The 23,221-nt window shown below is 36.4% G+C and overlaps 2 protein-coding genes across 2 annotated transcripts in view; both read right to left on the bottom strand.

The window, feature by feature from the left end:
• Positions 1 to 959: 959 nt before the first annotated feature.
• Positions 960 to 15,498, bottom strand: nradd (neurotrophin receptor associated death domain). The gene is made up of 7 exons (XM_084089514.1): positions 15,379 to 15,498; positions 15,199 to 15,346; positions 9,078 to 9,210; positions 8,614 to 8,976; positions 3,603 to 3,837; positions 3,283 to 3,425; positions 960 to 2,268 (listed from the first exon to the last, which is right to left on the bottom strand). The coding sequence occupies exons 2-7, from the start codon at positions 15,253 to 15,255 to the stop codon at positions 1,955 to 1,957; spliced, it is 1,245 nt and encodes a 414-aa protein (XP_083945640.1). The 5' UTR covers positions 15,256 to 15,346; positions 15,379 to 15,498; the 3' UTR covers positions 960 to 1,954.
• Positions 15,499 to 20,953: 5,455 nt separating this feature from the next.
• Positions 20,954 to 23,221, bottom strand: part of nbeal2 (neurobeachin-like 2) — a 72,226-nt gene continuing 69,958 nt past the window's right edge. The window contains exon 54 of the mRNA XM_084089975.1: positions 20,954 to 23,005. Within this exon, the coding sequence (XP_083946101.1) occupies positions 22,898 to 23,005 (108 nt within the window). The 3' untranslated portion in view covers positions 20,954 to 22,897. The remainder of the gene's footprint in view (positions 23,006 to 23,221) is intronic.

Consider the following 23,221-nt stretch of genomic DNA (forward strand, 5'->3'; position numbering starts at 1 on the left):
GCATGCCTGCTAAAGACGTAAAATTCGCGTTTTTGAAGTTTACACAGAGATGATAACGGTATTGTTTTCAAAAACTTGCAATGTGAAACCTACTTCAAAGTTTGCATTCTCAGGCCACCAAAACTCCGTTGTCGTGTAGATGAACAGCCAGAACACATTACAAGTTTTCTGTTTTCAGATGAAAACGGTGTCTAATGACTAATAATTGTTACAATGGGAATTAACCAATCGTTGGACAATGACTTTCTTCTAGAGCTGCTGTTCAGCCAACAATCTCTGTTCTAATAATTTTCTATTATCACTGTGAAGCTGCTTTGAAACAATCTGTATGATTGTTCGGTCGGTGACTTGACTTCCCACTGTTTAAATCATTCTTACAATCCTGACTGTTGTCATAAATCACAGGAAGATGTACAGGCAAGAACTCGTATTATGTAAACAAAGCACTCTATTGTGAACGCTTGTCATTACATCAGAAATTCTGACTGCCAAGAAACTGGTTTTCGGTTGGGTGTCGAGTTGGCATTAACACAACAAACCTTTTTGGCTCTCAAAAAGATTTACATTACATGCAGCTCTCTCTTTTGCCAATTTGAGCAATTAGCAAAAAAACAAAACAAAAACAGCTTCACCTTCTGCTGTGGTTTTAAAGTGAAATACTATTATTCAGAGCATGTCGCTTACATGTACAGGAAGGGCAAAGAGATGTGTGTATTATTATGATTAAATCAACAAGAGAATAATCAGACCCGGCGGCTCCAGATTTGACTGTTAGGGTTAATGGTGCAGAAAGAGATATTTTCTATAATTCCAGGTTCAAATCTTGTTTTCACTGTAACACTCATTAGTGTCATAAAATACTACTTCTTTGCTCACACAATGCATTATTTATTTTCTTTAAAAATACAAAGATACCTCTAAACATCAATATTCCATTATTAAAAAAGGACAAACATAAGTGATAGATACATAACGTGGATGTTATTAATATGAAAAGCCTCTCAGCACGGAAACCATCAAGTCTCGCCCAGAACTCAGCACTAACATACAGAAATGACCCTAAAATACATACATGGTGGAGAAGACCAGCAAAGCACAAACCTGAGCGTTCAAAGTAAAGGCACCAGAGTTTTTCTCTCACATAAAACACAAAACATAACTTTGCTTTTAGGTTGCATTGTTGATTAAAGTGCAAACCAAGCACTATTGTGAATGAGACACATATTTCGTCTTTATCAAAGAGGATCATTCGCTAGGGCAACTCGACCGTACATCTATATATTTCCGAATATACAACTCCCTTGTGCAGCCCATTTAGTGGTTTTCCTCTTTGGAAATCATAAAACACCTTACAGTATAACATTGCCTTTGACAAACAACAGTATAAAAGCTGAATACTTCGGTGTTGATCATTGTTCGAATGACAGAAGCACTGAAATATAAATACAAAAAGCACGATTGAATCGCATGCGTGATGCTTTCTCTGGCACTATGATGCCCATTCCACAAAAATGGAAAACTGACATTCACGAGGCCGCAGAAATGTTCACGAAATGTCCGTGTTCTTTGATACCAACCACAGCTGAAACCAGAACCACCCAAAACACTGACAATGAAAATGTTCAGCGTGAATGTGTCTTGGAGAAAACAGAGTTTGTTTTGACAGTACAATGAGGATCTTATTAAGCTTAAACTGCCCATGAATCCTGGAGGAAACATCTGTCTCGAGCAGAAAATGTTCTGAGGTGGCGGAACATCTCATGCTGTTGAAACAAAATTCATAAGTGAAAGGCTATGTTTAATAAAACCCCTTATTATTTCCAATCCTGCTCTTCAAAGTCTTAGTGCACGCTGCAAGGCATTCGCCTTCGAAAATGAGTCGGTTGATGCTCTTCCTCTATTATTTTAGAGTCTCTTTCACTTTCACGAAGGCGTAAGGAACATATTCAAGTATTCAGACGACTGACACTCCTTGAGAGGTGGCGGCGAGGGCGGTGATGATGTCCGGCCGCTCGATGCGTGCCAGAGCGGAGCAGAGCAGGCCCAACGTGGACCCTTCCTGTTGGGCCCAATCAGTTAAGAGGGTGTGGATGGGGTCCTGGCCTCGTCCAAAGACGTCCACGCGGTCCTGTTCGTAACCGAGCGTGGCGGCCAGCTGCCTCCAGCTCCGACTGCCCCCTTCTGCGAGAAGCCCCTCTACCTCCTCCTGCCTGTGGGGAGGCAGGTTCACATAAAGCCGCGTGTCCTGTTTGCTGTCCCGTTTGCTGCCTGCCGAGAGTATGAGAAAGCGTTCAGATAATTACTAATCAGCCATTTATAAGACACTTTTAGTAAAAGCAACTTACAGTAGCAACTTACTAAGGCCCTGTTTACACCTGGTATTAAGATGTGTTTTGGTTGATCGGATGACTTACTGACCTAACGCGTAAACTTTATGTGAAGCACGCTAGCCGGACGGGATTCAAACTTTGTTGGCTGGAGACCCAAGTTGTGTTTGAAGACGAAAAATGCACCAAGCACAATGTTCTCTCACCTGATTCCTGATTTCTAACACGTACTCAGCGTTCGGTGTAGTCTTGCGGCTGTCAGAGCAGAAACGAAAGCTGTTTTTCAGTCGTCTCCGTGTGCACTCGTATGTAAATTGCGCAAACTTATTTTGTTCACTAGATCGAAAGATCTGAAAAACCCATTCATTTACCCACATAGATCCTCCCCTCGAAGAAATCCGGACAGAAGTGCTTGTCGGATTAAAACACCAGGTGTAAATGGGAATGTGTCTTCCTTGTCTACTTGTGATCCGATCGACCAAAACGCATCTTAATACCAGGTGTAAACAGGGCCTAAGAGTGACAATCCGTCCAAGTACATGCAAAAACAAACACTTAACACAACCAGTGTAGTCAAATTGTCCAACAAATTGCTCTTTTGAAACGATTCTTTCTCACAACCATTGTAGTCTGATGATTCCCAAAAAGAAATGAGTCTTAAAAGTTGGCAAGTTATTTTAATGAACAGTTGAAATAAATGAATGAATAGTACAAAGGGCTCATATGAGCTGGTTGTTTTAATGAACAGTAAAAAGAGACGACTAATTAGTACAAATTATTCTTATTGGACGTTCAAAACAACAAATGGATAGAACGAATGACTCTTATGAGCCAGTTCTTTAAATAAATTGTTTTGAGTTTGCGGTCTTGATTTATAGAATCAAGTCAAATCAGGAAATCTGAATGGATTCTCAGCCCTAGACAATGCATCTGTGTTTAAGCGGTTCTCTTATACCTTTGCTGGGCTGGCTTTCCTGAAGGCTTTGACAGTCCAGGAACACACCACTGTCGCTGTGTAATTTCTCTCCTTCCCCGGCATTATTCAACTCGCCAACCCGTGCTTTCACCAGAGCCTGCTTCTGCTGACATGACTTCCAGCTGAACACACACCCCAATTCACACACTTATTATATACAGTAAAAACCAACAAGAATAATATTTCACTCAACAGACACATTATGGTATTCTGTCTTACATATACAAGTAGAATTAATTTTTGAGTAAATCATCTCGTAAAGCATAGTTTTTCTTCTTGAAACCGCTGTATGACCTCACCATTTGTAGGCAACGTAGAGCAGGAGGCCGAGCACCACTGCAGCCAGTACGGACACGTAAACCAGGATGTTGTTGTTGTTGTTGCCCCCTTGATCCTGTGGTGTGAGTCGAGTGGATCCGGACCCTGGTGTTGGGCTGCTCCTGTTCTCGGTTTCATCACTCAGAGCCGGCCATCGGGGGAATTCCCGTGGTACATCAGAGCCAGATGGCCGGGACAGGATGCTGAGGTCTTTCACTGGAAAAAGAGATTTGACAGAATAAGTCATTTTGAACTGCCTTTATATATATTCAAACAAGATATTGAAAAACTGGTAACTTTATATATTTATACTACTGTTCAAAAAAGAAAAAAAGCCAATTAACACTTTTATACTAAAAGGTTTTTTTTATATAGTAGAGACATTTATAATCTTACAAAAGATTTCCATTTCAAATAAATGCTGTTATTATGAACTTATAAAAACTGTTTCACGGTTTCCAAAAAAATATTAAGCAGCACAACTGTTTTCAACATTAATAATAATAAGAAATGTTTCTTGAGCCGCTAATCAGCATATTATAATGATTTCTGAAGGATCATGTGACACTGAAGACTGGAGTAATGATGTTAAAAAATATAATATAATATAATATAATATAATATAATATAATATACATACATACATACACACATACATATCACACACATATACATAAACTAAATAGATATAATCTGAAAAATGAATGCATATATACTCCTCTGGTAGTTGAACTAAATGAGTAGTTGTGCGGTCTTCATAAATCAAGTGAAACTCATTAGACTCACAATAGTAAGGCTAGACGTTTGAAGCACACTCAAGTACACCCTAGCCTAGAGCATTCAAACACCTAGATTGCAGAAAAATGCAGATGCTCATTTTAGCCTACATATGAAACCCACATCTGACACACATCTGCTGTGAGTGATTAACACATCATCAGTGTGCACAGGCACAGCTGACAGACTAAATACCAGATCGAAATGTTGGAAAGTGTGGAATGGTCAGGAGGATTCATGCCTCCCGCCCTCCATCCTGAAATAGATTGTGCAGGCGAGGCCACCCCACACACACTATCACACAGATGCATGCATTCTTTTGTCCACTATCTCTCTCTCGCACACACACACACCCCACAGGCTGCCTGTGCGGATCAAACACTCGGTGTGGCTGCCCTGACCTCGGCAGGTCAAGTGATCTAACTGGTCACTCCACCCTGTAGAGAACAGAGGGCAACGTGGGATGTGACCCACTAGCCAGCTGGTTAACCTCCAAACCGATTTAACTCACCTCAGGCCACAGTTTAACACACAATCCAATGAGGACATGCCGCTTTTTAAATGACAGTTTATACATTTTTTTTTTTTAAAAGCTAAACAATATTTGATCAAACAAAATCTATGTGACGTGTTTATCTTCTTAATCTGATCATGACTGGATTGTTGCTAAGCTCATTGAAGAATGAGCAGAACATCTGAAGTCAAAGTGAGAGCTGCATTTTCTCAAAAGCTTCTCTCTGACTGAACACAGGTGTCTGCCACATGTTAACAATCTAACCACACACACTCCCACACACATGCATAAATGTTTTTATATATAGCTTGGCACAAACTTCATCCAAGACACACATGCATATCGGGTTACGTTCACACAGTCAGTGTTTGGGATTGACAATCACATTTACTAACAGGTGCGTCAAATCAAAGACAAATAAAAGGTCCAAGATCCATGAAAAGGATACTTCTTTTAAAAATCTAGTTTAAACAGCACGTGTCAAGTTCTTAGAAATGTACTCATGCTTTATATCCATGTTGGTTTCACATGGTTTTAAAAAACATTTATTCAATTTTTGACAAAAATAAATAAATGTAATGAGTACAAAGTTATATTTTTCCTTATACCGCGAATACATGGGAGTGCACACGTTAATCATTATTTTATTTTTTAACAATATTATTTTTTTTTCAAACTAAACTGTATATTTTACAAATATCGTTAAATCTTTATTAAAAAATATCATTGTTATTAGGCGTTAATACCATTTAGTAATACATACATACATACATATATATAAAATATCATACAATATTAATACCATATTGTAATACATATATTATATATATATATATATATATATATATATATATATATATGCAGTGATGGCAAAAAAAACAAATGCACACACGTTTCTGTACCCAGTCAATGAGACAGAGGTGATCAATATAGCAATGAAATGTAAGAATAAAACATCAATAGACTGCAACAAAATAGACATGATTTTGGTTAAGAAAATAATTAGAGAGATTGCAAAACCACTAACTCATATATTTAATTTATCATTTCAAACTGGCATAGTTCCAAATAAAATGAAGATAGCGAAAGTAATCCCTTTGTTTAAATCTGGAAGTAAACACCAGTACACCAATTATAGACCAGTCTCTTTATTATCACAATTTTCAAAAATTCTGGAAAAACTGTTTCATTTAAGATTAGAAAAATTCATTGACAAACATAAAATATTAAGTGAAAACCAATATGGATTTAGAAAAAATAGATCCACGGCAATGGCCTTACTGGATTCCATTGAAGAAGTCACAGATTCAATAGAGCAAAAGAAAATAGCGGCAGGATTATTTATAGATCTTAAAAAAGCCTTTGATACTGTCGATCATTAAATTTTATTTTGGAAATTAGAGCACTATGGAATACGGGGGAAGGCACTGGAGTGGGTTGAGGACTATTTGAGAAATAGGAAACAGTTTGTGCAACTGGATAAGTACTCTTCCTCTTATATGGAGATAAATTGCGGGGTGCCTCAAGGGTCAGTGTTGGGGCCGAAATTATTTATTTTATATATTAATGATATATGTGATGTATCGACAGTGCTCAAACCGGTCCTTTTTGCTGACGATACTAGCCTATTTTCTTCGGGGGATAACATAGAAATACTATTATCTATGATGAAACTTGAAATAAATAAATTAGTAACTTGGTTTAATGAAAACAAATTATCCTTGAACTTAAGTAAAACAAAATTAATGTTATTTGGGTGCCGTGGGGATAATGAACATATACAGCTAGAAGTCCAGGGGGTTGTCATTGAACGGGTGGGAGAAAACAAGTTTTTAGGGGTAATTATAGACGACAAACTTAACTGGAAGCCTCACATAAGACATGTACACTCTAAAGTATCAAGAAGTGTGGGTGTATTGAGCAAGGCAAAACATTTAGTAGATCACGATTCAATGAAAATTTTATATTTTGCACTGGTTTTGCCATATTTAAGTTATTGCTCTGAGATATGGGGAAATAATTACAAAAGTTCAATACATTCACTATTCCTATTACAAAAGAGGGCAATACGAATAATTCATAAAGTAGGGTATAGGGAGCACACAAACACACTTTTCTGTAGATCTAAAATAATGAAACACAAAGAGCTGATTGATTTTCAGACCGCACAAATATTATTTAAAGCGAAAAACAAATTACTTCCAAGAAACATACAACAGCTGTTTAATATAAAAGAAGATGTGTACAGTTTAAGACAGAAACTTGAATTCAGACCTGCTTGTGCACGAACCAAACGGAAAAGTTATTGTGTCTCTGTATGTGGTGTAAAACTGTGGAACAGTCTACCGAGGTTTATTAAGGAATCATCACAATTGGTACAATTTAAAAAAATGTTTAAAGATTTTTTGTTCATGAGATATAATGTGGTTGAAGTGCTTATTTAATATTTATTTAAGGTATACTTAATTTTATTATTTAATTTTGTTTATTTATTTTTTTATTAATTTAGTTATGCACTTTATTTATTCAGCTATCTTCTAGACGTTGAATGTTTCATGTAGTATTTCTCTTTCCATATGTGTTTTATGTTTTTTGGTTTTTGTTTTGTTCTCTCGCTGTGCTAGGATGTATATTGACTCGATTGAAAATGTGAGTATAGGTGGTAAGGATCTCTATGGTAATGGAAGATTTTTGATTTTACTTTTTTGATTTAGGATAGGCAAAAAAATAAGCCTTTGGCTTCAGCCTATGCCTTTTTGGTCACAAAATACATTGTGTAAATTGTGTTTTTTTTATTTGTTGATATGACTTGTGGGTCTGTGACCAAATAAAATCATTCATTGATTCATTCATATATATAAAATAAAATCTAAACTAACCTTGTCATGTTATAAAAAGGTAAAATAATCTACATTTTTTGCTAATATGATATTGTCTATATATATATATATTCATAGAGACGGCCCCAACATACTATATCATATTAGCAATTTTTTTTAATTATTTTACCTTTTTATAACATGACAAGGTCAGTTTAGATTTTATTATATTATATATTATATATATATATATATATATATATTATATATATATATCATTTTTTTATCACATGACATGACTTTCAGTTGACAGAAACGTTTTTTTTTATATATATATATTTATAATATTTTAATACAACGGTTTTACAGTTTTTTCCCTAAGAAATAATCAAATCTAAACGGAAAATTACTTAGGGTTATTTTTTCATCCTTTTAATAAGGCTTTTGTCTTCATTATGATATCAGGACGGCTGAATCACACTGTTGTATAGTGCTGCACGATTAAAAAAAAAAAAAAAAAAAGTCAAATTGGAATTTTTCTGAAATTGCAATAATTTTTTTTATTCAATAAAAAAAAAAAAAAACTCCAGGTTTGCTGTGCTTGTTTGTAGGGCTGCACAACTTGGCCAAACATGTTATGATCATATATGACAATAAAATAGTTTATTAATAAAAAATAGTTTAAATAAAAATATTAAACAAAACAAGAAATGTTACTATTGTAATATTTCATTGTAAAATAAAGAATAGAGTATTAAAGACACATAGAGTGCATATATTTATTTAATTAAATCACATCCTTTGCGATTTAATAATCACAATACATACACCCAAGATCATTTACATAAATGTGCACTAGAATTGAATGAACATAACACTCACCCATACAGACGGTGTCAGAATCCGGCTGGCAGGATCTGATCTCCACCTCTTCGTCACTACATTGCGAACAGGGCATGCAGGGTTTCCTGTCGCTCCTCTCCCTTGAGTAAGTCCCTGGTTTACACCGCTCACATATGGTATTTCCCAGCCGACCACATTCCCGAGCCACTCCACTTCCATGCCCACACATGCTGCAGGCCGCGCACAGCGAGCTGTTACCATCCCGCCACAGAAAGAAACCCTCACCGCAGTCACATTGGGTCTCCTGAGTGGGCGTGCAGCGGGCCAGTTCAGGAATGCCGAAAGGGCAGCGGGCACACAGTCGACAGGCTGAAAGACTCTCAGAGTCAGAGAATGACACGCCTGGGAGAGATTTTTATCAAGAATATGAATGTAAACATTTGCAAAAAACAACAATACTCACATTTAGGCATTTATTCAAAGTTTGTTTTAATAACACTCACCATCTTTACACGGCTTACATTTGGTGTCTTCCTGGCTGCAGTTGGTTGCCAAGCCAGAGCCCGCAGGACACATGCTGCAACATTCGCCTGTTTTTGTGAACTGCTCACTGACACAGGCCTGGCCAAAAGCCACCTGCAAAACACGCAAGCACATGTCAAATTCAAATTAGTGATAATAATTAAATGGAATTTGCAGCATTATATTGTTCTCAGTGACATAAAAGACAATCCTCGGACACAGAATGTCAGTGTCATTTTGGGAATTCTCTAACAGTGTCATTTTTTCAGTCTCTAGAGCAGAAACAAGAAGATATACTGATCTTCAGCCAGACAATTATGTTCAAAGAATGTGCGGAATAAATACAAACTGTAAAAACAATATAAGTGGTGATTATAAAGATTATAGGTAAAGAAGATTATAAAGTTCTAAACAATAGAAGCCTGGTGGAGTACATATTCATTAAGAGACTGACACTGGCATATGTGAAAGAGACGCTATGTTTTCTAACACACACACACACACACACACACACACACACACACACACACACACACACACACACACACACACACACACACACTTCCCTGTGATTTTGCATTATATATATTAGAACAGTAATATTAAGTAATAATAATATTATTACAAATTTTCTGTATTTTTGATCAAATAAATACAGCATTGGTGAGCATTAGAGACTTTAAAAAACCTCAAAAACATAAAAAAAAGAATGGTAAGAGGGATGCCCTATAAAAATTATACAAAATTCAGTTTCCTAATATGGTGTTTAATTCTCACCAAACATAGTGAGCTGACGGGGAACTAAATATATCCAAAAAGGCATTTAAATTGCACAGGGTTTCCTGTGAGAGCCAAAAGTGAGTTTAAGATTAGTTCACTTCAGAATTTAAATTTCCTGATAATTTACTCGCCCCCACGTCATCCAAGATGTTCATGTCGGTCTTTCTTCAGTCGAAAATAAATTAAGGTTTTTGAGGAAAACGTTCCAGGATTTTTCTCCATATAGTGGACTTCAACGGTTATCAACCACTGACCGTTTGGCTAGATAAGACCCTTATTCCTCGCCTGGGATCGTGTAGTAGAGCCCTTTAAAGCTGCATTGAAACTGCAATTTGGACCTTCAACCCATTTATAACCGTTAAAGTCCACTATATGGAAAAAAATCCTGGAATGTTTTCCTCAAAAACCTTAATTTCTTTTCAACTGAAGAAAGAAAGACATGAACATCTTGGATAATGTGGAGTGAGTAAATGATCAGGAAATTGTAATTCTTAAGTGAACTAATCCTTTAAGGAATCTGTGTGACTTTACCACTCCAATTTGAGGATAAATAGTGACTGAGTGTAACAACACCCTTTCAAACAACTATAAAATACGTTATTAAGAATGAGGTGGGTAGAGAGTGACTAGGGGATGTTTAAAAAGACTCCTCGTTCATGGGAATGGAACATTATGTGTATTTGCACCCAGTTCAAACAGAGGCATCAGCAGTGAGGACAGCGGTGCAGCTCGAGACCTCAGGGGAGGGTGTGACCGTGTGATCTGTTTGGGTAAGAGAAAAGACTTTGATGTTCCCCGCAGACCTGCAGGTGTGATAGAGGAGGTCAGTTCTGCGGCATCTTAGACATGCATATGTTTAGGAAAATTACCCCTCACACACCCCCCTCTGCTTCCCAACTGCCCCCTGGGGCTCTGACAAGAGCCAACAGATGCCTAACATATAAAGCTCCTCCAAAGAGGGAAAGCAAAAACCCACGCAGCCTCTCTGATGTCTCGCTCTTCTTCTCTCTGATCTCTGTTGGGACAAGAGAGCGTGTGTAAACCTGTTGAATGAGCACACAAGCTCATAATCTCATTCAAACACTAATACACATTTGTACACAGCAGCCCACAGGGCAACAACCTTCACTTTGTAAGTAAAAAGAGCACCTTTATTCTGCGTTTCAGCCACACTTGTCTATTTAAAACACCGGGATCTTTGCATTGTTTAAAAAGAAGTAAAGCTGAGTAGCGATTAACCAGATATACAATACATTGAAAGGGACTGAATTTAAATGTTTAAGAATGTGCCATGTAAAAAATCCCATATTGTTGAACCACGAATTTTAATATTAAGGAAATGCCTCCTCGATGTCCATGGTAATATATAAAGATGTAATATATCCAAATAAATAAAGTAAATAAAATATATATTCCGTTCAAAAGTTTGGGGTCAGTAAGATTTTTGTTTTTAAAGAAATGATCACTTTTATTCAGCCATTTTGTTCTTTCTATTCATGAAAGAATCCTGAATCACAGTTTCCACAAAAATATTAAGCAGCACAACATTGATAATAATCAGAAATATTTCTTGAGCAGCAAAAGAGTGTATAAGGATGATTTCTGAAGGATCATGTGACACTGAAGACTGGAGCAATGATGCTAAAAAAATCTGCTTTGCCATCACAGGAATAAATGACATTTTAAGATACACTGTCGTTCAAAAGTTTGGGATCGGTAATTTTTTTTTAGCTTTTTAAAAGTAGTCTCTTATGCTCACCAAGTCTGCCTTTATTTAATTAAAAATACAAAACTCACCCAATAATATTGTGAAATATTATTACAATTTAAAATAACTGTTTTCTATTTGAATATATTTTAAAATATACTTTAATCCTGATGCAAACCTGAATTTGTCAGCATCATCACTCCAGTCTTCAGTGTCACATGATCCTTCAGAAATCATTCTAATATGCGGATTTCCTGCTCAAGAAACGTTTATTATTATCATCAATGTTGAAAATAGTTATGTACAATTTTTTTCAGGATTCTTTGAAACTTTGCATCTCAGGAATAAACTACATTTTAAAATACATTCAAATAGAAAACAGTTATTTTAAATTGTCATAATATTTAACAATATTACAGTTTTTTTTGTTTGTATTTTTAATCAAATAAATGCAGCCTTGGTAAGCATAAGAGACTTCTTTTAAAAACGTTACAAATCTTACCGATCCCGAACATTTGAACAGTAGTGTATATTCAAATAAAAGAGTTATTTTGAATTGTAATGATATTTCACAATATTATAATATTACCATAGTACCTGTCCAAAGTTGGGAAACATTAAAATTGTTTATGTTTTTAAAAGATGTCTCTTATGCTCATATGCTCTTATTCTTCAAAAATACAGTAATGTTAAATGTTTCACAGGAATAAATTACTTTTAAAATATATTCAAAAAGAAAACAGTTATTTTAATTTGTAATAATATTTCACAATATTATTGATGTTGTTACTGCATTTTTGATTAAACAAATGCAGTCTTGGTGAACATAAGAGACTTCTTTCAAAAACATATATATTTTTAAAAGTTTCCCAAGTAAACTTTTGACAGGTACGGTTTGAATTAAAACTAATTGGAAAAAGCTTTTGGGGGGAGGGGTCCTATAAATAAGTATACATTATTTCTTGGAAAGATGGGAAGACACAGAGATATTTCTGAGCAGTACCATTGGAATGTACAGTTTTCCTAATGTGGTGTTTAATACTAACCAAACAAAGTAAGCTGAGGGGAACTTAACATCCTCAATGACAATATCTCACCATATAATTTGTACCTAAGTCTAGCTAAATAGAATGTACAAAGTGGGGACAAATGATATATCACCTACACCTATAAACATTTGGGCAGAGCAGGAATGTAGTGCTCTGAGGAGGGACGGGGGTGGGCATGAATACAGACACGTCAGTGCTGATTCCACATAATGCAGAGATAATGCATATGAATGAAGCGACTTCACACAAAACATCTTTGATCTACCCAAACATTTCGTTCCCTTCACTGAGAGACAATGTCAGTCTGGATGCCACACTTGATAATGTAGGTCAAACATGCCCCACACACTGAATGATGGGGACTTCCGTAAAGGGATAGTCCACCCAAAAATTTAAATTCAATCATCATTTAATAGTCCTTCCAAACCTGTATGACCTGCGGGACACAAAAAGATGATGTTTTAAAGAACTATTTTTGTCCATTCAATGAAAGTCAGTGGGGTCAAAGACAACATCGTACCCCATTAACTTTCATTGTATGGTCAAAAACCACAGAGACATTTTTCAAAATATCTTCTTCTTTACGGAACAAAGAAAGTCATACTGATTTGGAATGACATGAAGGTGAGGTAAGTAATATTTTTTGGGGTTGACTATGCCTTTAAGTCCAATGCTGTGTATGATATAATATAATATATAAGCACATCTGTGCTGCCATGAGCGAGTTTGGAAAGAGCAGTCTGAATTATGAGAACATGAAAGGAGCTATGAGCCCCTAAAGGCAACAGGGATTGACCCCTCACTCCTACCGGCCAAACATACAACCACAGACATCCACAGAGACTGAGCTAGAGACTGACCGCTATCTTATCTCCTGCAGCCAACAGTAGCAGAAGATCTGTTTCACAACAGGCTAAACACGGCCTCGGGCCTGTACAACTTCAAGATCATTTACAAAAGTGTCAGTTTGCCGCCAAAGACTTCTCTATCAAAACGAGAGGGGAACAAGAGAGAGAGAGAAAAAAAAAAAAAAAGAGGTTGTGAGTTCAAGAGGAAACCTCAATTCTGGCCCCCACCGAAAGAAGTAAAGTGATGTGGCTAAATGGAAAGTCAAATTACTGAGCTGCGATTTATACCCCCTCGCTCTCCACAGACCAAGAGAAAATTATGATAATTACAATGCTCCGGATATCCCGGGCCCCTGCAGTTCTTAAGCTGTGGTTGCCTATCAACCAACAGGCATTGGGGGGGTGGGGGGGTTCTGTTGCTATCCCTGGCTCCCCCAGAGACTGTTTGAACACACCAGGAGACATGGATCTGGATCAGGCCAGAAGCATTTAATGCATTAACTACCACTGACCTGAAAAGGGTGCAAAATCATCAAGCAAAAACGTTCATCGTTTGGGTTTTGCATACGTCTGTAACAGTCAGAACAAATGAATCAGGCGTTGTGTGATTAACGGTTTTAATTTAGAGTGAAAAAGCAGCTTTTTATTTTGGTGTTCGGATAAATGGGAATACATCACAGGGCCATTTGTCTCTGCTTTGACATCTGCAGGGCGTATTTATTTTTGATTTATTTTCCATAATTTATCATTTGGAAAACTTTCCATTTGGATGGTAATGTTTCAACATTTTATACACACTGAGAACAACTGCAGGATATTGCACTAAGTGTGAAAGAAAAACATTAAAGTTATGCTATGCAGATCCCAGGGAGACACAGGGCGTTACTTTCCTGTCTTTGCTTTTGTCACAGGAAATACCCAGAATTTATTAAAAGATAATCATGAAAAAAACAAACAAACATTCTGCATAATATAATCCTGCAATTCTCTGACAGACTAACATGCTAGTTCAGGGAGAACGGGGAGTGTTGGAATGCAGTTGAGTTGTGACACCACACCTTCAGTTTAACCAATTAGAATTTAGCTAAGATTTCTTTCTTAACCTGCTAGTTTGATATAAGAAAGTAAAATTAGATGCCTGACTTGTTGTGAAAATGTTAATGAATGCTAAATAAAGTGTCATCTGAATCAGGTGATATATAACATGAACTGTAACACTTCCCGAAGTATTTCTATATACTGCACTGACATATAGTCAGTCAATATATGTTTTTAATTGTTGTTAGCTCCAATTAAAAATAGTTTTTATTCCTATTTTATTTCTATGTTTCAATTAAAAAGTTTACAATGAAATGAGGATGGGTGTTTAAGTAGTTTGAACAAGTAGCCTAAATTTGAGTTGTTACAACTTAACCGGTTAGAGGTTGTAACAACAGGCACTTTTTGTACTTTACATTAATTGATACAGTTTAGGGATAAGTTGTGGATTTCTAAACTACTTTAATATGTAGCTTAAAAACATGGGCATACTAGATCAAGTTTTAGATACATGGCACTCCCCGGGCTCCCCTAATTAAAAGTAACGTAACTGGAAAGACACTACCGTCGGAAAATATGAGAAGTGAAAACTATTTACAGCCACGCACCAGAAATAAAATAAAAAAACGAAACGACCTGTTACGAGTTTACAAGTCATAAATAGTGCAGAATAACTCACCTTTACGGCCAACATAAACAAACAGAGTTGAAGTGCTGCCATCGCTCCCTTCATCATCTTCAGGACTTTCCCTCAGTGTTTGGGAAATAAATAATGCAACGAGTCTCTTGTGCTCAAAACACACTAATGTTCATAACGACAAAGTATAAACTTAAGACATATAGAGCAGCTGTTGAAAGTATCTGGTACTCTCTTCCATATATGAAGAGTCTTTTTTCCTTCGAGACTGAACAGCGCTGTAACAGTAAATACGGATAATCCTCGTAGGAAGCTTTAAAAGTTCACAACATCATCTTTCTTCGGTCTCCACAGTCAAATCTGCTTGTTAGTGTCGATTCTTCACTCGACTGCTGCTGTGGTCGCGGTCAGCTGTTGACTAAATAGCTTTTGCTGAAGGGGGTGAACAATGAACATAAAACCCCCATATACGCGCGCGCACAGAGCCTCAAACGCCCGAGCTCTGTGATTGGACAGACTGGCGCGTGATGGAGAAAAGTTGATAGGTCAAACTCCTCAGCATGATGTTCTTGTGGGAAAATAATTCTGTCTCATAGTGTTCATTTATTACATGGTCATATCAGATGTAAAAATTATGCACAAATATTTTGAAATGTTGTTTTTGCATTTTTAAAAATGTGTTGATATTTTCTGTTCAAATGTGTGTAGCCTATTATAATAACTGTTAATTTTGAGATTTTGAACGGACAAGGTGGTTATCAAGGTGAATTACTAGACTACAAATACTGGCACAGATTAAACCCCATTTTGTCTAGTAGAGGCTTCAGTTAATACTTTGAGATAAAAAGAGACACAACAAACTTTTCAGGGTTTTAAGTAACGTCGTAAAACTCAGTATGGGGTCTCGAGACTTCAGAGAGCAACAAATGGAGACTTCCCTCGCATACAATGATCAGCGCTTCAAAGAATGACCGATAAGAAGCGGGGGGAAAGTAGCCTAAAGAAGAGATGGTGTTCAGTTAATTCTTCGCCTATTCGTTTCGCCTTTTCCTTTCGTTCCTGGTAGGTCTTAATGACTGAACTCTCAACTGTGTGTAGGCTACTAGGGAACTAACGTCTAAGAGCCCCCCCTTTTTTTTAAGATGCCCTGTCAGTTTACAGAGAATATCATTCTTGTTTTTTCTGATAATTTGTTAAAAATAACGTCAATTTTAAGATTTAGATATTAACTATCAAATATAAAAATTACTTTGGCAGTTCCCATAAAAACTAAATTTACTGCAGGTAAAATTTAATGGAATATTCTATAAATAGGTTAAATCTTAAATCCATTTGATATCTTTAATAAACATAACATAATTATCTAACATACAATTAACATAGCTTTAGAAGTAGCTAGGTTTAAACATAAAAGGGTGATTTTGCCCAACAAAGTAACAGCTTCACTGAGGCCCCATTTTACAATTACTTCTGGTGTCTTAAATAAAAGAATATCCCTTTGTCAGAATATTACATTAAGTACACAGTACTCGGAGGACCCAACTGCTTCCAGTGAGATTCTGATGTGCATATGATGGGCTGAGTCTCAATCAGCTCCCTAGCTCCCTAGGTTGTGAATCAGTATATTGCATACACGAATTCGGGCACTGGTAAGGACCCTGACTCACTCACTACACATTGGGACAGTGAAGGCTCTATTTCCGGCGACGTCTACTACTGGTATTTATGAACAACAGCCGTACATAAATCTTGCTGACATTAATTGTTTATTTAAAAGTACATTATGATACTTTGACTGTTACATGTCCCTATACAACATTTCAGCCATAAATGTTAGCTACATTATATTCACTAGGCTACCTGTCTAGCGATGTATGTAACTAAAATATAATGTTATGTGTAGTGTTGGCTCACACGATTTATGTTTCACTCTTCATAATTTCCAGTAAGAGAACATGTGAGCATTGATGCTCCCTGGTTTTCACGGTGCATTGTGGGACTTTTTAGGGAGCGAAGGTTTCAGTGCACTGGAAAGATTTTGCAATTGAGACAGCTCTTAAAATGGCCGACTGTCTGATCAGTGCCCTGACTACTGAACTAGGGAGACGATTGAGACGCACCCATGGAAACTACTATCCCATGAGGCCACAGGAGTGAAGTCGTGAATGGCAGTGAAGCAAACCAACTGACGCCGTAAATCAAGTGTCAATGGCAACATGGGGAATATAGTACGTCCGGATTGCATTCAGACTACACATATTCACACTATACAACATACGTTTTTTAACATGAAGTATGCTCCTCATCAAATGTAGTAGCTACTTACTATGTAATTTTGGTTGCAGCTTCTGAAAAATAAGGAAGAAATCAGATTATTGTATTACGAGCTGCAGTGATCTCACATTTTAGCGGAAAATATGGTTAGGCTACCATGGTAATATGCCTACAAATGGTTCAGTGATTGAGAAAACTTTGACAAAATGTAAACAGTTCAGATGTTCATATTTGTCACAAAAAAACAACCCAAAAATTGTCTTACTTAAAGGGTTAGTTCACCCCAAAATTATCCCAAAATGTACTCACTCTCAAGTCAGATGTATATGACTTTCTTCTTTCAGCCAAACACAATCGGACACAATTATATTAAAAAATATCCTGGCTCTTCCAAGCTTTATAATGGGAGTGAATGGTACCTTAGATTTTGAAGCCCAAAAAAGCTCATCCATCCATCATAAAAGTAATCCATATGGCTCCAGGGTGTTAATAAAGGCCTTCTGAAGCGAAGCGATGCATTTTTGAAAGAAAAATATCCATATTTATAACTTTATAAACTATAATCATAATCCCGGTAACGGTCATCCGTGAGTCTAGTTTCGGCGGAAGAGTGACCTCTGACCCTTTAAGAGTGAACTAACCCTTTAAGGCTTGTTCACACAGAGGAAAACAACTATAACGGTAACAATAGAGTTTTAATAATGAGAATAGGGAAAGTCCACATCACAGCTAACATATAACGGCACAGAGGAATGCTATTGTTGGAATCGCTTTCAGAACGATTTGTTTTGGCTGATGAATGATAAAAACATGTGGCGACATAACTGCAGTGCATGCTTAAAATAAACACAATGTTATAGGCCTCGGTGTGGACGCTAATATAGTTATTATTATAGTTATCTTTAGAGTAATCGGGCCAACACCCATGTCAGTGAGTCCCGAGTCATTAAGTAGTTTTTAGTCTTTGGATCATGGTCAACAGACCCTGAGAAGCAGAGAACTGTAAATTACAAGACTATAAACCCTCCAAAGATGCAAAGACTTTGGCAGCCTGTTACCAGAGTGTGAATTTGCAGATCACAGCAAAGAAATAATAATAGTTGAAATGGAAGATGATCATGGCCTGACAACGCAGAGACAGGACAAGGGGGTGGGGGACACTGGGAGGCTTTGTGGTTGTTTGCAGGTTGTTGTGGTTCAGGAACTACCCAGACAACAAGTGATTGTCAAGACGTTTTAATCTACACCCCTTCCCCCACCTCTTGTTTTGGGGGTGGAGGGTAGATGCCTGGTTCTACTAAGAGCAAGGTGTCAAGCCCTCCTCCCATTGTTATCCACCCAGATCAGAGCAGAATTGCCACCATAACCAGCACATCCCATCTCCTCTCCGTCCCGCTGCATGTAGTGACTGGAAGAGGCGCATTCCATCCCTCCATGCCAGAGTCCTCCCCCCCCCTCCCCGTCGTCCACTCAAACGTACCCCTTGGGGTGTTTATGGTTCAGCCAACAGGATGTTCGGCCCATTGAGAGATCAAAGGATTCCCGGCTCAGATAAATGTGGTGTAACTGTGACCTCTTCAACTCTAATAGGGTTTAACACGTCAGGACAGGAGGAGGGAATAAAAGGCTGAGACGTCAGGGAAAAACTGAGACTTGATTTGAGAAAAGAAAAGAACCTTTTTTAGGATCTTAAAGGAGTCGAACTGAGGAGGGGAAAAAAACAAAAAAACAATGTAAGATCAGTTATGATACAAGTTTTTATATTTCCTTTTTATGATTTTTTTTAAAGTAAAAAAATATGTAAATTAAAATAAATCACATTATTTAAACAGATTATTTGGGTTATTATAGTTAAACTAAAAACATAAAAAATACTAGAAATAAACATTAATTTTAATTGAAATTAAAATAAATTAAAAACAGTAATAATAATAATAATTAAAAAGACAAAAACATACCAGAAAATTACTAAAACTAATGGAAATTAAAATGAAAACAGAAAATATAACAATAAAAACGAATTCCCTAAACCTAATAAGCCACAACTCAAGTCAATTTATTTAGACTTATATATTTAATTAAAAGAAACAATATACATTTACACAAACACATCACTCACTCAAGCAGAAATGGGCATGTGTTCAACAGAGAATGGTTGTTTACATCTCTTTTGAAGCCATCATTTGTTCGAACAGACATGAAGCTTAACATAATTCAACCAGTTTGACAACATCATAGTCTTTACATAAAAAGAATCATGGAGTGATTTAGTCGTAAGCGTTTCATAACGGGACTTAAACGGGACTTAAACTCTTATGGCTTCAGTTTCTCATCACAAATCAAATTCTATCATTCAATCTTTAAGACTAAACTCAAACAAGACAGACTCTCAAGGCTCAAGGTGTGTGTGTAGCTGGGAAATACAGTGAAAAATAATACACACACACACTCTAAAAAAACTCCCTTAAGTTACATAATCTTACAGTAATGGTTTCAGTGGCAGTTTAAACTGTGAGTGATAGTGATATATTGTATTTAAGGAATAAAATGAAAATTATTCACTCTTATGAAGTTCCAAACCTGTATGACTTTCTTTCTTTTGTCAAACACAAAAAGAGGATTTTGAAGAGTCGCTCTATTTACTCTCGTTCATGCAGTTAAAATGAATGTTGACTGAAGCATAAAAAAAGAGCCATATAAAAAAATTATACAGTAGCTTTGAGTGTGGAATTTTAAGTCATTATTCATTACACTCCAAAAGGGGATTTTCGCAGCAATGCCATTTTTGGTTTCCCAAAGAACCTTTCAGTTGAGAGTTCTTAAAAGAAAAAAAAATTCTTGCAAAGAACATTTTAAACATCCAAGAACCTATTTGGAATTGAAAGGTCCATGGATGTTAAAAAATCTTCATGAAACCATCAATGCTTTTGAGTGTAACATGAACAAATTGTTCTTTTGAGTTTGAACTTTTCAGTGAATGATCCAGTTCACAAAGCCTGATTCGTTCGTAAATCAAACTCACTCATGTGTCCCGGTCACAGCAGCTAACAGCTCACCAGATTTTCAGTGATTAACACCTTAAATATTAGTTTGTTGTTAACACAACGCATATTGTACAACTTAATATATAATATGCAAGTTGTATGGACAACTTTTATGGTGCTTTTGTGTCCTATTTGAAGCTTGAAAGACTCAGTCCTCAGTCATTGTCGTTCTAAAAGAGCGATCGGTACAATTTTATTCCACTGAAGAAAGAAAGTCATGAGTTTAGAACAATACAAATGTGAGTAAATACCAGAAAAAAAACCCCTTTAAACAGTGTGTAACTGCTGGCCGTTGTGCTCGGTGCTTCCCTTTGTCTCTGCTGACTTTGCTATCCAGCACAGAGCAAAAGATTGAACGCAACCATCCCAGAGAAGCCAGCAAGATGTGTCCGAAACCCATGTGTCTCACAGACACCACTCATACAGCACAGCCTTCAAAGTATTCAGTGCGTCAAGAGAAAAACAACAACCCCAAAACATCTAGACAAAAAAATTCCAATGGTAACATAGACAGAATTGTGGCCTCAGCCAACAGACACATTCACAGGGCAATTAAGACCAGCTGGCATATGTTTCACATATTACAAATAGTTTAATAATTACAGTGAAGAACACAGTTGAGGCACTTTGCAAAGTTCAAAAGTGGATAACTATTAAGATTTAGATTTTGTGTAGGCTAAATGAGATTGGAAATGCAGCACATTAAGGGGCATCCAAGGATGCTCTGAAACCATATCGTAAATATGAAAAGAAACCAAAAGCTTTTCATTTCAAGTGCAATTTATCCCTACAGTGGAAGAACAAACAAGTGCACTCATTGACTTTAACATTTAAGAGGATATTGGTGATGGCTGTGCGAATCCCTCAGTGCACTGACAGGAAGGCACTTTCTTTTTTATAACACATAACAGGATATTAAAGATTTACCCAGTGCGAGTATGGAGAATATCATCATTTAAAATAAAGTGATAGTTCACCCCTAAATTAAAACCACGTGATCATTCACTCACCGTAATGCCGTTCCTAAATATTTTTTTGACCGTACAATGTTGTTTTGGACCCCATTGACTTTAATTGGAACAAAAGACAATTCTTCAATATATGTAATTTGTTTATTTGTTCTTATAATTTTTTTTTCCTGACTCTTTACATTTTGAACTTTTTCGTAGTTAGGCTAACAGTTTTTGTTAGAAATTGTAATCAAGAATTATGACATTTCACTGGTGTGTAAAATGCTGGTGTCAAACTTATTTATTAAAATACAAGGTTACATAATCCAAAAACAACTAAATAACTTGTTTCTGTGGCGACATGTAACATTTATTAAAATGGCTTTATGTAAATATTCTTTTAAGTTCACTAAAATTAAAAGTTGCTTTTCTTTAAAGCCTATTAAATGTTAAAATTATAGCTTTTTATTATACTGTGATGTTGAATCGCTATAATTACTAATTTTACCCCCACCCCCAGAAAAAAATTATTAATTGTGATTACTTAAAAAAAAAGTTAGAATTTTAGATTAATTACATTGATTTTTTTTTAATCAACTGACAGCATTAATATATATATATATCTTATATATATCTTCTTTTGTGTTCTGCAGGAGAAAGTCATTCAGGTTTGGAACAATGACAAATTTTAATTTTCGGGTGAACAATCCCTTTAATATATATAATGTCATAATCAATCATAATTATGAACATTTATATTGTTTACCTGTTTTAAGGCACTGGTGGTACTGAATCAAGTCTCAAGACTTAGCAGGGCTCAAAGCGCTTCACATCGACGGACAAGAGTGAAAGGATCTTTATCGTCATTATTATTGCCTCATACAAAGCATCTGCAAGTAACCGTGCAAAGCAATACAAACACCCACACCCACATATAAACACAGAGCTAAAATATCTCTGTTGCTGCCTGTCCCATTCATAGCTCAATATAAGAAGGCTTTCAAGTGTCAGATGGAGTACCAGTGTTGCTGTGCTGACCGTGATCAGCAAAGCAGAAGCAAAAATCAGCATAGGAAGATCTACTATACTATTAAACGGCTCAGGTGATTACGGTTTGTCACTCAGTGACAGAGACTAAGTCCATCACGCTGAGCTACAGTGCCTCGGTCTCCAGACCGGTCTGTGATTCACAGGACAGAACATACTGCTTTTAAAGTTAAAGTTCAGTCTCAGCCGCCAACGCTCAAAAAGTTTGCCGCCTGATTCACCTGATCAAAAATCTTTGGAATGTTTGTTTGTTAAAAGCAGTATAAATCATTGCATTGTCAAGAAGAATGTTCCCTTTTCATAAAAAAGTGCATGTTTTGGATGTTCACAACTGTTCCCATTATGCTCTCTTCTTCCCAATCTCTGTTTTGGAACTGCAGGAAACCAGACGAGTGCTGAAGGAACGGTGGAGGCAAAGGTTTCAGCTCATTTACCAGGAGGTTCAACAGGGTTGTATTCGGTCTCTCCTGAGGACACCTGGGAGATTCTGCGTGTGGAGCCCCACAGTCGCCGGGAAAACTGTCCTGATCGCACCTGAATTAAGACAAAGGTTTAAACATTCTTGAGAAAAGAAGGTGCGGATTCATTTTCTACATGTGCAGTAAAACATTTAAACAGTTCATATATTATGAACTAACATGAGCTAATAATGAATAATATTACATTTTAGGGATGCCATTTTGAATCATTTTGTCTAGTACACCATAAAAAACTAATTGTAATATACATATTGTTTTAAAAGTTAATATT

This window comes from Abramis brama (genome assembly GCF_963993115.1).
Source record: "Abramis brama genome assembly, chromosome: 17".
Taxonomy (NCBI): Eukaryota; Metazoa; Chordata; class Actinopteri; order Cypriniformes; family Leuciscidae; genus Abramis; species Abramis brama.

Bases quoted from the DNA above. Each gene is read 5' to 3' on its own strand.
- nradd (XM_084089514.1), bottom strand. From the start codon at position 15,255: ATGATGAAGGGAGCGATGGCAGCACTTCAACTCTGTTTGTTTATGTTG. The intron at 9,211-15,198 runs GTGAGTTATTCT...CGTGTTTTGCAG, and splicing joins TGTTTATGTTGGCCGTAAAG to GTGGCTTTTGGCCAGGCCTG. The intron at 3,838-8,613 runs GTGAGTGTTATG...CTCTTTTTCCAG, and splicing joins TTCTGACACCGTCTGTATGG to TGAAAGACCTCAGCATCCTG.